Source organism: Papaver somniferum, chromosome 2 (genome assembly GCF_003573695.1).
Source record: "Papaver somniferum cultivar HN1 chromosome 2, ASM357369v1, whole genome shotgun sequence".
Classification (NCBI taxonomy): Eukaryota; Viridiplantae; Streptophyta; class Magnoliopsida; order Ranunculales; family Papaveraceae; genus Papaver; species Papaver somniferum.
In genome coordinates this window covers 1,106,996-1,120,150 of record NC_039359.1, presented here as the reverse complement: position 1 = coordinate 1,120,150, position 13,155 = coordinate 1,106,996, and the positions used below count along the sequence as shown (strand labels likewise).

At 34.6% G+C, this 13,155-nt stretch overlaps 1 protein-coding gene across 1 annotated transcript; it reads right to left on the bottom strand.

Moving 5' to 3' along the window:
• Positions 1-7,326: 7,326 nt before the first annotated feature.
• LOC113346639 (probable protein phosphatase 2C 12) lies at positions 7,327-12,725 on the bottom strand. Its single transcript, XM_026590112.1, has 9 exons — positions 12,115-12,725; positions 10,667-10,838; positions 10,390-10,543; positions 10,233-10,296; positions 9,377-9,484; positions 9,122-9,247; positions 8,805-9,034; positions 8,099-8,301; positions 7,327-7,857 (listed from the first exon to the last, which is right to left on the bottom strand). The coding sequence occupies exons 1-9, from the start codon at positions 12,319-12,321 to the stop codon at positions 7,826-7,828; spliced, it is 1,296 nt and encodes a 431-aa protein (XP_026445897.1). The 5' UTR covers positions 12,322-12,725; the 3' UTR covers positions 7,327-7,825.
• Between the last annotated feature and the right edge of the window lie 430 nt (positions 12,726-13,155).

Sequence of the window (13,155 nt, the reverse complement as noted above, 5' to 3'; positions counted from 1 at the left end):
GAAAATTATACATGTATATTTGACTGTGCCGATCAAAACAAATGTTTGAAACTTTAACTCATGCAGAAGGAAATCAAATTAATGTTTTATGGATTTCCCATGGTACCCTAATGATCTCAAAGAAGTTGATTTTATTTTCATGTGTGATTCATATAATAATGTAATTTATGAACCAGCCAACTCTGTGACATATATATATATATATATATATATAACCTAATGTTTGAAAATATCAACTAATCAGGTGAATGTAGCCATCCTAGATAGGCAAAGTTACGAATAATCCATTGTATTGTATATGTGCATAGATCAAGATTCAAGAGGGTTTTATTGAGGATAATCGTTTAACAATCTTGTTTCCATGAAATTTCAGCCGTAACGATGAAAAAGGTTTGTATATATTTTTGCTTCTAAAATCTATCTAGCAATCCATATATACGTATGATTGCAGACAATCTTCTCTATAGTCTTGCACCTATTTTAGGACGGTCACAATATTCCACACACCATCAAGGACGTGTTCATCCAAGATGTAACTTTTAATTTTTATATTTTTTGCATAGCTTCTTATTTACTGTTATTTCAGGATTTAATCAATATAATTCATGGATAACGTCCAAGAAGTTAATGTATGAATGGATATTCTTCTCTTCAGTACTTTTCATTGAAATTTACAAGAGAAAAAAAATACTCATATCAGTAATGCACAGATTGAAAATAAAATGGTTGAAATTCTCGTATCATGGAATTCTTAATAAAATGTGTTTTTACGTAACCCAAAATGTCACCAGTTGTTGTTGTTGTTTTGATCGGTAAATAAAATATTGTATTAATCAAAATGAAAGATACATAAAGATTATACCACTCGAAAAACATGGGAAAGGGGAAGAAAAAAAAAAGGAAAAAGAAATCAGGTAACACGCTACCTGAATCCCTAAGCAAATACTAGTTGCAAATAACTATGGAGGATTGAAATAAACTTGGACCCAGTTCTGAACTACAACACTATGAGAAACATCTTCAAACTCCTTGAAGTTAAGACGCTATCGAAACAACTCATATTTGACCATGTTTATAATATCTTCATCAGCTGTTATATACTATTTTTTTTGCCTAATATCTTCTCATGATAATCAATTGAAAATTTTATGTAACAAGTTAACGCACATAAATAATTTAAGAATTCAACTGCATCCAGTGTGCAACAACAAAAACTACGAGCAAGTATAAAAAAATAACATCCAAAGATGATACATGAGTTTACTAACCTAAACATAACTTACATATGTCTGCAAGTTACTGACGAGGTAGGAAAAATAATGGAAACATAAATGCCTTTATTGAGATTGTTAAAGGAGGTGATGTAGAAAAAAATAGTGGAAACATATCGAAGATGAATATGAGGATGAAACTAATGAGAGTAATGACGAAATGCTCTTATTGAGGTTTCTGAAGGAGGTGAATCCTAGGACAAAGATTTCAGATTGAGGACACAGGGAATTGCCTATTGATGAGCATAATTAATTAATGTAAAATGAACAATGATTTGAAATCGGTGCCCCTAAACCTACTTACATAATTGATATGAGCATACAAATGTGATCGTAGTAAGAAATTACACACTAAATAAGATAATATCTAATGCAATAATATATTCTCCATATATATGAGCACCAAAAGAAATTTAAACATCATGAGGTGAAATATAAGGTTGAGCCCCAGCCGTAGGCCGGGGTAATACCTAGTCTCATGTTATTAATTTGTTTATTCATTTTTCTATGATAGGTTTTTTAACACCACTCGGCTCCACATTAAGAGGGCTCACTATGTGACATTTCTTTAGTTATATTACTTCAAGTTTGAGATCAGTGTTTGAGCTTCTTCGTTTATTCAAAAGTTTCATTTGAAACATGTAGAGTGACACACCTAACGAGCTCAACCCTTGGATGTTCGGTGAAAGGTATTGATGAATTTCCCTCTCCAACAACTTACGAGTTTTTACAACAGCTACCCAAATATTTTATGTTTACTTCTACTGTATACGAGTTCATCGATAGAGCAAGGTTGTATCGACCTGTAATACTGCTTTATTTTGTTGGATACCAAAATGAAATTTTACTGTAATTTGTCGACAAAAAAAAAAATGTTTCATCGCCTGAATAATTCCTGGAAAAAAAACTATAAACTGAGTCTTAAGAAAAAACTTTCAATACAATTATTATCTTAGATCGATGTGTGTCTGAACTCATACTTTTATCAATCTTCGCGGTCGTATATTGTGTTCTATTAAAGCTATAATTGATGAATGAATTAGCTTGTTTTTCAATTATTTTAAAAAAAAAAAAAATCTCTATGATTGTTGCTCATTTTGCTATCCTTTATAAGTAACTTTGTTAAAATTTCCTTTTCTGAGAAATTTTTTAGCAGAAAATAGTATGTCCACTTGAACTCTGCAAGCTTTTTCTTTGCATAATGAAATACCTTGAGATATCAGATACAAGTTGCTAGAAATTTAAAAGTAGTACCCTTCGCTTTGTAGGGTCATTGCATTGTTAAAATATAAGCTCGACTAAATTTTTGTACCTACTACTACTGCTTTTCCACTTTCGCATCTACTCATGAAATGGAATTCCACCATTTTCTTTACTTTGCTTTTTCTTTTTTTTATTGTAACCACTTGCCAAATTCTGATGGATACCCAAATGCACAATTGCACCCTATCATCTACCCAAAGCTTGAGAGTTACTTGAAAGTTACTCTCCCCTAAGTTTGACATGTTTCTTCCTCCACTACGTTAAAGGGAAATATCAAATTGACTCATAAAATACTTTATTTCATTCCCTAGGTAGCAATTTAGGCCCTCATTCATAAATTCAACTGTATGCCTTTGCTTAGGTAGAAGATTTTGCCAGATTGGTACTACGCCAATACCAAAGTTTCCTATTTTCTATTTGAATCGGTCAGTGTCTTAAGGCAACTCAAATTCTTGAAAAGCACTCAAAAACTTAAAAGAGAAGTGGTAACAGAGAAATATAAAAAACTTATGAAAAATAGTATCTGAAAAATCATTTACTTACATGAAGAATTTTACTTTTTTCCAAGCATTTGCGCCCATCTTTGAGTAACACCAGAATATAAAGTTAACTTTAGCGAATATGATTTTTCTGCAAGAGATAGACTCAGAGGCGATGCAATTAAGATATACATTTCTAATGAAATAAGTAATGATTATAAAAGAAAGAGAAAACCAGATGAGTTAACTCAGTTTTCATAAAACCTTCGATTTTCTTGAAGTTTCAAGAGAAAACCAGTATTATACCAATGCTTAATTAACTTTTTCTTTATGATTTAATTTATAAAGTTGTACTTATTCTCTTACATTTGCTGTATTTTTCAAAATGAGCAACAATCATAGAGATTCTTCTTTTTAAAAAAATAAATAATTGAAAACAAGTTGATTCATTCATCAATTATAGATTTAATAGAACACATTATACAACTGGGAAGATTGATGAAAGTACGAGGTCAGACACACATCGATTAATTTTTTTTCTCAAGACTCAGTTTATAGCTTTTTTATCCGAAATTATTCAGGCGATGAAATATTTTTTTGTTTCTTCGAAAAATCACAGTAAAATTTCATTTTGGTATCCAACAAAATAAAGCAATATTACAGGTCGATACAGCCATTCTCTGTCAATGAACTCGTATATAGTAAAAGTAAACATAAAATATTTGGGTAGCTGATGTAGAAATTTGTAAGTTGTTGGAGCGGAAAATTCATCAATACCTTTCAATGAACATCCAAAGGTAGAGCTCGCTAGGTGTGTCACTCCTCATGTTTCAAATGCGGATTTTGAATAAATGAAGAAGCTCAAACACTGATCTCAAACTTGAAGCAATACAACTAAATAAATGTCACATAGTGAGCCCTCTTAATGTGGAGCCGAGTGGTGTTCAAAAACCCATCATGGAAGAATGAATCAACAAATTAATAACATGAGACTAGGTATCACCCCGGCCTATGGCAGGGACTCAACCTTATATTTCACCTCATGATGTTTAAATTTCTTTTGGTGGTGATATATATGGAGAATATATTTTTGCACTAGATATTATCTTATTCAGTGTGTAACTTCTTACTATAATCCCATTTATATATTCATATTAATTACATAAGTAGGTTTAAGGGCACCAAATTTCAAATCGTTGTTCATTTTACATTAATTAATTATTCTCATTAATAAGCAATATAAGAAGTAATGGACATCTCAAAGTTTTCCTCGATGGTCTTGAAGGATTCTTGTTTTGAATGACCAAGAAGTAATGGACATCTCAAATACTTTTCCTTAGAATTCATAACCCTAACTCCCAGAATCTGTGTTAATGAAACTGCAACTGCAGGATTGGTGTATTTGCTGAAATTGACAACAGACTTTTCAAAATTAACTACTTGGCCTGATTGAGAACTGAAGTCTTTAAGTAACTCAAGAAGATTATTCACTGAAGTAAGCTTATCTTGTGTGAAAATCAAGCAGTCATCAACAAAAAGTAAGTGATTGATTGCTGGTGAAGTGTGAGATACTTTGATACCCTTGATACTTTTAGTCTGTTGAGCATGAGTAAGGTGTCTAGACAAGTATTCTAGCAAGAACGAATAGATAAGGTGAAAGAGGATCACCTTGTCTAATTCCTTGTGTAGGTTGAAAATTTTCACATGGAAAACTATTCAGGAACACAGAAAGAGATGTTGTACTTGTGCACTGATAAATAAGATCACAAAAATTATCACTGAAACCAAAGTATTGAAGTACTTTTACAAAAAATTCTATTCAAGCATGTCAAAAGCTTTTGACGTATTTAGTTTGAGAGCCATCCAACCTGTTTTCCCTTTTCTTCTTCTTCATGGAGTGAATAATTTCTTGTGCAATGATAGTATTGCCACAGATAAGTCTTCCTGAAACATAAGCTGCCTGAAAAGGAGAAACAATCTTAGCGATTAAAGGTTTCATTCTACCTATAAGAATTTTGGAAATAATCTTGTATGAAGTATTACATAAGCCAATTGGCCTATAGTCAGCTGCACAGATACATTTCTTCTTTTTGGGGATGAGAGAGATATAAATATTATTTATCTGCTTTAAAATGTGCTTTGTTTCAAAAAACCTTGAAACCATCTGACAAACATCTCCACCTACAGTGTCCCATTGACTTTTGTAAAAACCAGTCTGAAACCCTTCTGGACCAGGTGCACTCCAATTCCGCGTACTTTTGAGTGTATAGTAAATTTCTTCTTGAATAGGAATTTTGGATAAAAGTATATTATCTTCTGTGGTGACAATAGAAGGAAGAACATTATATAACCTTTCCTCAAGAACTGGAGAACTGGAAGTACTGATTTCCTTGAAGTGGAAAGTGATATGACTTGAAATTTGCTCTCTTGAATGCAACCAAACATTATTATGATCCTATATTGAATCAATATTATTCCTTGTTCTCTTCCTATTGGTTTTAGTATGGAAATACTTGTTATTATTATTCATGTCTTTAATGAAATGGTTTCTGGATTTTTGTTGATAAAACTCAGACTTGACCTTGTGCCATCTGTTCAGTTTCTCATTAATTTCCTTAATATGATTGTGAGAATCAATACCAGGAGGTTGTGCTTAAAGAGAATCCAGTTCTAGCTGCAAATTGTCCAGCTTTCTGTTGATGTCTCCAAAATGTTCTCTATTCCATTTAGATAAATCAATTCTGGTCTGCTTTAACTTATTAACAAGCTAAAAACCAGGTGAACCAACAACACTATTTTTCCAAGCATTAGCAATAACTGTAGTGCAAGTATCATCATTTAACAAAGTGATGCAGCGGATATTAGAGAAACTAGAGAAAAGAGAAGTGTTGTTCAGACTTCAAATATTCCTAGGAATATCGACTATGAACGTTGATTAATATCTAGACTTCGGTTTCCCAACTTTAGATAAAAATCGATTAAACTTGAACAAAGTTTGATAAAGAAGATATATATTCCAAAAAAAAGTTGTCCTAAACAATTTATGATGGACTCTTTTATAGACTTGGGGAAAAACCCTAACTTGCTAGTCAAGAAAGGATGAAAAAAACCCCTAAACCGACTCAGACCCTAATTTGCTATTTTTGGCAAATTTTGGTCGACCTAAAATAATGAAAGTACTCATAAAATAAAACAATTCGCCTCAAACGGCGGCCCAAACAGACTCCTAACGAAAGAGTTATTAACAAAATAAAAACTTTCCTAAAATAGCAAAAACGTATGTTTGATGCCCTAAACGATGGAATTTGGCTAAATTCTGAAGACCAAGGCAATCAAAGATTCCTTGTCCTGTTCTTTGGCTTGTTTCCCATCGAAATGGACCCCTAAGGATCTAAATTACGACACTTGGATTTTTAACCTCCAAATAGGCTATAGCCTGCTCATCTGCATCACCAAGTAAGGAAAAATTTAAAAGGTTTCCAGCATTCTGGGCTAGTAGAATCAGTGACCAACATGATTAGAATATGATCATTACCTACCTGATTTCTTTTTCCTTTTTTTTTTCTTCCCTTTTCCCATGTTTTCTGGGTGGTATAATCTTTTTATGCCCCTGATTTTGATTAATACAATCTTTTTTTTACCGATGAAAGAAAAAAACAACAACAACTGGTGACATTTTGAGTTACATAAAAACATATTTTATTAAGAATTCCATGATATGAGAATTTCAACAATTTTATTTTTAATCTGTGCATTCCTGATATCAGAATTTTTTCTTTTTTCTTGTAAATTTCAACGAAAGTTACTGAAGAGAAGAATATCCGTTCATACATTAACTTCTTGGACGTTCTCCATAAATCATATTGATTAAATCCCGAAATAGCAGTAAATAAGAAGCTACGCGAAAAATATAAAAGTTAAAAGTTACATCTTGGCTGAACACGTCCTTGATGGCGTGTGGAATATTGTGACCGTCCTAAAAGAGGTGCAAGACTATAGAGAAGATTGTCCGCAATCATACGTATATATGGATTGCTAGGCAGATTTTAGAAGCACAAATATATAAAAAACTTTTTCATCGTTACGGCTGAAATTTCAAATTTCATGGAAACTAAATTGTTAAATGATTATCCTCAATAAAACCCTCTTGAATCTTGATCTATGCACATATACAATACAATGGATTATTAGTAACTTTGCCTATCTAGGATGGCTACATTCACCTGATCAGTTGTTATTTTCAAACATTAGGTTATATATATGTCTTAGAGTTGGCTGGTTCATAAATTACATTATTATATGAATCACACATGAAAAGAAAATCAACTTCTTTGAGATCATTAGAGTACCATGGGAAATCCATAAAACATTAATTTGATTTCCTTCCGCATGAGTTAAAGTTTCAAACATTTGTTTTGATCAGCACGGTCAAATATACATGTATAATTTTCTCTTTATACGATGTTCCTATATGCATGACCTAAATTCACTAACAACAATGCAGCAAGGGTTCAATGGGATAAGAATGGGATCATGGAGGCAAGAGAATATCCCCAATTTCGGTGATGTATCCATGAGAAGAAAGAAAGCAAGAGAATACCGCAAGAAGAATAAAATCAGATGGAGAGCACGGAATCACCCTAGAATAGCTTGACATTCAAATTCATTTTTTCTCTTGTGGAGCCGAGTGGTGTTCAAAAACCCATCATGAGATCTTGAACGAATAATCACATCTGGTCAGCTCTGGAACCTTCGTTAGTGCCAAATTTATCACTTTCAATCATGAAACTGTTTCTGTCAAGTAATGAGTTGTTAGTCACTTCCTCTACTGTTGGATCGATCATCTGCGAAAGAGCAAAATAAGAGTGGCAGTATCAGTAGGATCCTAATGCATGAGCTCTGACATAAGGGTCAAGATCCTAAGGCACCAGCAACCAAGCTTCGGCACAAACTCCCGAATTTTGTGATTCAGTCGTAAAGTGACATTTATTTACAACTACCTTGTGATTGAATTAAGCATCAGGATTAAGGAATTTAGCTTTCCAGACCCTCAAATAATATGCAAAGGGCAGGAAGTTGATGTACCTCTGGATTGGCTTTTCCCTTCCATTGCTTCTTTCTTTGCCTGACAGCTAGAACACAGGAAAGGACCATCCCAAGAATGCAACTTACGAAGATTTGTAGAACCAGAATGTACAGATATTCCTTCTCTCGGTTTCATATCTACTTGGCACACTGCACAGACGAACAACTTGAACATGTTGCACAAGGGATATTCCGTATCCAACCTGCAAGGCACGCCAAATTCATTAGCATAAAGAATACATTTTTGTTTTCTTAACCATAAGCATTTGTACAACCTTTATAAAAACTGATCTTACAGCAGGAGTTTTAATATATGGGATTTACTGGGGGGGTTGGGGGAAAAGGAAGTTCGAGTCGCTGGTGCTTGGTGCAAAAGCTGTTTATTGGGTATCATTTATAGGCCTTGTTTTCAGACTGAAAATTTGGATCTGTACAATCCCATGGACATCACTTATAGACTAGGACCCTTTAGCTAAGCGTTGAAAAGTCATCCTCAGTTGCCCACTCCACCAGGCCAGTCTAGTTTAGCTGTCACTTGTATCATTTCTAATACTTCTGGTTCTTGATCCGTTGCTTCCATCAAAAATAAGAAAAAAGGGGAAAAGATCCATTACCTCTGGGCCCATCAGGTTCCAAGTATTTTGCCAACAAGATTATGTAAAAATATAAAAGGAGTGGGTGAAGAAAGACTCTGAGAAGGACAAACCTTTCAGCGAGCATAGCGGATCCTTCCTCAAACATCTCCTCCACTAAATCAGGAGGTGTGTACTCTGGATGAGAAGATGATGAAGATGACTTCTTTTTGAACATGGCCTTGAACACTCCCTTTCCATGTTTTCTTGGTGGTGGTATAGATGGGGTCAACTTCTCCATCGGTAAAATATCTACAACAATGCATGTTGTATCATCTCGAAGCCCCTTTGAATGTAAAGCCTCCTGCCAATTTAATAACAAGGCACAATTGATGATGCAATCAAGAGAAGCATCAGCAAAAGGCAAAAATTATTTATATTATTTCAGTACCTTGACAATTTGCTCAGCTGCAGCATCTGGAGGCATTCCCCTACAGCAGTTCAGCGCAGTTTCGGAGGATAAAGCATCCCAAACACCATCACTTGATATGATAAGCCTCCCTCCAGCAGAAGAAAGCTAAAAAAAAAAAATATCAGTTATTGTAATGATAACAAAAGAAGGTTTAACTGCCAAGCTGTAGTGATTAAACACATTTTTAAGAATTAAGACATATATATATAACAGCGATAACAGAGGCGTGGCAACCTTCACTTGCTTTACATACGGAACAGGAACGATGAATTCCCCAACGTCCATATCTCCAATAGATCTTGAAAGACACAAGCCACCCGGCCAACATCTGAGAGGTCCAATCTGAAAATTGGAGTTGGGTCAAAGGGTCAAATTGTTTATTTTCTCCATAATTCTCACATTAATGAAGCTCTCCTGTTTCAGACACAACCTTGAAAACCAGTGTTATGCAAAGCTGAGACCTTCCGAAATGAGATTGTAACAAAGTATCTTTAACAAATGGTTCGCCAATAATCTCAAATTGTATTTATCAACAAACAGCAAGGCGGTGCATGTATAAGAAGTATGGATAACTTTGTTTTCATAACACTTTTACTTGAGCCATGTAATTTCAGTAGCCAAGAAAGTCTACAGATTGAGCAGTTAATTAAAGTTCACTACGACAATCAAGTTTTGAGTCTCAACCACACTGAAAAATCACAGATGAACCATAACTCTCTATGTTATACTTAGTACAAGATAATCCTCATGTTCATTACTCCATTGATCCTCCATGACAATAAAAATTGCATATCTCACATTTTAGCCTCTATCTGAGACAAAAACAATGTACTATTTTATCAATCGAAAAGGAAAAAAAATGTTTCAAATTCAAAGACTTTGGAAGTCACACTAAATTTGATCCCGTCAATATTAGTATCATTTCCAAAATTGTGACATTAAACAAGAGCATCTTCAGGTTTACACAAAGTATAAATTTAAGATATAATATAAGAAAAAATTGTATGAAACTGGAGCAGGTGAGTCCCACAAAGTCAGTAAATAAACTTCGAAGCAAAATCCATTTGAACTTCTCAGAAAATACAAGTACCTGTGCACCACCAACAATATTAAGCCGTCCAACCTCGCCACCGCTTGCTGTTATGCGATCTCTCCTGTTGAAAGTGTTAAGATTCAGGCACTGTTACTGGAGATAAATGTTAACGAAAAAGTGAAGCAACAACCAATGTATTAACTCCGAAACTTACTCCTCTTCATTGCATTCCAACCTATGATCTTCCGACAAAGAATATATAGTTCCTTCAGAAGATTCTAGTATGCAACGAGAATCACCAACGGAGGCCACGGTTACCACATACCCGTCTATTATCACAAAGGTGACAGTTGTACCCGATGTTCTTGCTGAAAATTTAAGCACTTTGTTAAATTGCACGAGGTCGACTTAACCACAAGAAAACAAAAGCAGATGCTAGGCAAAAACCAGTGTACCGCAGATAACAAACGCAAGAAGGACTACTACGGTACCTTTATCTTGTAAATCTTTGTCTGTTTTCACGAAACCTGCCACTAAAGCTCTTGGCAATGCTGCCAACCACTCATCTCTACTAAGATCTGCCGGAATAGCCCCCACAACATTATTAAGAAGATTCTCCTTAGTATATATAGCAGCCGTAGATCCATTGTGTCCATCAAATAGCTGCAAACACGTGATGCATATTATTGTTAATCCATCTATAGCTACTGATAACACAGTCAAGGAAAAAGAAGTTATATACAATATGAAACATTATATAACCCTAAATGCCTTCTCGAATCTGACAGGCCATATGAGTGCTGCTTGATGCATTAATCCCAAACCAAGTTGGCATTAACGACCCAGATTGATGAATGGACCGCGATTGGGTGTTTGCAAAAAGGCTACAAATTGCAAGGAACCCAATTGCTGCTGAAAACGAACAACTAATGAATAATTCATGCAGAGACTCCACATACTGCTAGTGTAGAAGACAAAATGACTCAATCCTGGTATGCGTCCGGCTAGCTTTTCACTATTAGAATGAGCCAACTCAAGAATTCTCCAAGTAAGCATGACCTTCCGAAGGCAAGTGTAGACGCAAAAAATGGTGTTGATCTTATATGCTTACTGTGTGAGTTGGCTTATGAGGTCAATCTTTTAGTGTAATCTACAGGCGACTCCATTGAAAAGTGTTTATTCTTTGAATACGTATCCTTAATCTCCATATTTGTTATAAGTTAGTACTTACAAAAGGTTGTCGCAAAGTAGTCTCATTCCAGCGGTGTTAGAGAATTTAAGAATTGACTAAACAGTTATGGCCGGTGGACATCCTATAAATTCCACATGATCATTATTTGAAGAATATCCTACATTGCTTATATTCCATACTGAAAAATGAATATAATATGATGGCCAGAGATACTTTAACATGGTATAGAGCTAGGCGAGCACAATGTGTAAATGGCCTAACGGCCACCCTATAGAGGTACAGGCGTTTAGAGGCTAAAGAGTGCCTACAGGTGAGGGGGGATGTGAAGGATAATAGTCCCACATTTGCTTATATCCCCGCTCTGGAATCCATATCTAGACTAAGCCTAAGATACAATTTTCTTCCTGTAAATAGCTAGCTTCACAAGCTACATGAACTCCCTATTTTGTCCAGCTCCTACGGAATTTAGGTTATCATCACGCAAAACCCACACTAGCGGACAACAAAGAAACTTCGCTGGAGTTCTTCAGCTAATTCCAGTACTTCAACTCTTACATAATCACTAATTAAAACATAACTTGAACCTAGGTTTCACTGAATCGGCTAAAAGAGGCATTTATAAGAAATGGGAGCAAACCAAGACAAATTTATCAAATATGTATATGAGTATATATCTAGATAATAAAATGCAGTGTTAAAATTGGATGCAAAATTTGGATACAAAGTATATAGATGATAATCACATACCCCGAAAACAGAAAAAGTACTGTTCCCATCTCCAGGTATTCTCTGACATTCTGTCTTGAACAAAGTAAAATCTTCACCCTTCTTGCTTTGACTTGCTTGTCCATGAAGAATATCAGGTTTCTCAATAATTCTCTCAGTCGATACTTCTCTCTTCAACAACACTGAAAGTGGAACCATATGATGCTGATGCTCATGCTTTGTTGCCATCTTTTCCCAACAAAACCTCCCTAATTAACCCTAGAATTCAATCAAATTAAAGAAGAAAAACCTAACTCAGTTATTTAGCCGAATTCTCCTCAAATTTACTCATATTCTCACATTTCAAGGTAAATTCTTCCAGAAAACAAGAGATCTTTCAAGAAACCAGGAGTGTATACGTCTTTTAAGGATTTGATTCAAAAGAAGAAGGTAAGAGAGCAAAAGTAAAGATTAATTAATGATTTGTGGATTGGTTAATAATCCTGACAAAACAAGATTCAAGATCAAAGAAATTTGTTTACTACTGAAACCGAGAAGATCAGAAGAAGAAGAAAAACTAAAATTTAAATCTCAAGATTGAAAGAAAAGATTAAAAAAATAGTAACAACAACATAGAGATTTTTTGGATTCTCTTCCAACCAGTCTAGTTTTTCATTTCATAGTTTTCAACTGTGACATGTCACTGGGTCCCATATCTTTGATTCGGCTTGGTCAATAGACTGCCTCTGTAGTCTACTCTATAAGTCCTGTCCCCAGCTCACAAAGCTCTTCATTATTTCTGCAATCGAATGAACCAAATTCCAAGTGCATATGAATCTAAAGATAAAAAAAGAGCAATAATCTAGCTGCGGCGTGACTTCTCTGCAGAGTTGAAAGTCGAAAACGCACAAGCTGAAGCTCCTTTTCGTAGATAAGAAGAAGCCCCAGCACCTTTACTCAACTTGCGTCTGGTTCACTGTTCACAAAAAGATCACCTAATTTGGGTCCTCCACAAGAATTAATCACTGTAGTGATTTATGATTAGGTCAAACTAATCATACTGGTTTTTCTTATCCAATGTTG

Coding starts and splice junctions, on each gene's coding strand:
- LOC113346639 (XM_026590112.1), bottom strand. CDS start 12,321: ATGGCAACAAAGCATGAGCATCAGCATCATATGGTTCCACTTTCAGTG. Junction 10,839..12,114: donor GTACTTTTTCTGTTTTCGGG/GTATGTGATTAT, acceptor ACGTGTTTGCAG/CTATTTGATGGACACAATGG. Junction 7,858..8,098: donor AGGGAAAAGCCAATCCAGAG/GTACATCAACTT, acceptor GCTCTTTCGCAG/ATGATCGATCCAACAGTAGA.